The sequence below is a fragment of a genome, assembly GCF_019968985.1.
Source record: "MAG: Porospora cf. gigantea B chromosome Unknown PgB_NODE_13270_length_1019_cov_352.696, whole genome shotgun sequence".
Taxonomy (NCBI): Eukaryota; Apicomplexa; class Conoidasida; order Eugregarinorida; family Porosporidae; genus Porospora; species Porospora cf. gigantea B.
In genome coordinates this window covers 1-1019 of record NW_027178645.1, presented here as the reverse complement: position 1 = coordinate 1019, position 1019 = coordinate 1, and the positions used below count along the sequence as shown (strand labels likewise).

The window sequence follows — 1019 nt, the reverse complement described above, 5'->3', positions numbered from 1 at the left end:
GCCAACGCCTACGAGGTCCACAGTCCTTCTGCCAGTCGATGATACTGATATCGTCGATCCCATCCTAACTGACGAGCCTCACCCTTCACCCACTGATGACCATCTCATCACCTCTTCGCGCCGTAGTCGGCCCAAAAAGGGGTCCCCAGATGAAGACGTCAACCCGTTGATTGTGACGCCAACGCCTACGAGGTCCACAGTCCTTCTGCCAGTCAAAGGTACTGATGTCGTCGATCCTATCCCAACTGACGAGCCTCACCCTTCACCCACTGATGACCATCTCATCACCTCTTCGCGCCGTAGTCGGCCCAAAAAGGGGTCCCCAGATGAAGACGTCGACCCGTTGATTGTGACGCCAACGCCTACGAGGTCCACAGTCCTTCTGCCAGTCAAAGGTACTGATGTCGTCGATCCTATCCTAACCGACGAGCCTCACCCTTCACCCACTGATGACCATCTCATCGCCTCTTTGCGCCGTAGTCGGCCCAAAATGCAGTCCCCAGATGAAGACGTCGACCCGTTGATTGTGACGCCAACGCCTACGATGTCCACAGTCCTTCTGCCTGTCAAAGGTACTGATGTCGTCGATCCTATCCTAACTGACGAGCCTCACCCTTCACCCACTGATGACCATCTCATCACCTCTTTGCGCCGTAGTCGGCCCAAAATGCAGTCCCCAGATGAAGACGTCGACCCGTTGATTGTGAAGCCAACGCCTACGATGTCCACAGTCCTTCTGCCAGTCAAAGGTACTGATGTCGTCGATCCTATCCTAACTGACGAGCCTCACCCTTCACCCACTGATGACCATCTCATCACCTCTTTGCGCCGTAGTCGGCCCAAAATGCAGTTCCCGGAGGAATACGTCGACCCGTTGATTGTGAAGCCAACGCCTACGAGACTACTGCCAGTCGATGATACTGATATCGTCGATCCTATCCTAACTGACGAGCCTCACCCTTCACCCACTGATGACCATCTCATCACCTCTTTGCGCCGTAGTCGGCCCAAAATGCAGT

The 1019-nt window shown here is 54.8% G+C and overlaps 1 protein-coding gene across 1 annotated transcript; it reads left to right on the top strand.

The window, feature by feature from the left end:
* Nucleotides 1–490: 490 nt before the first annotated feature.
* On the top strand, nucleotides 491–1001 carry KVP17_003540 (uncharacterized protein; the record flags this gene model as incomplete). Its single annotated transcript, XM_068520958.1, has 1 exon — nucleotides 491–1001. A coding segment is annotated over one exon (511 nt), but the record flags the coding sequence as incomplete, so codon positions are not given.
* Nucleotides 1002–1019: the final 18 nt, after the last annotated feature.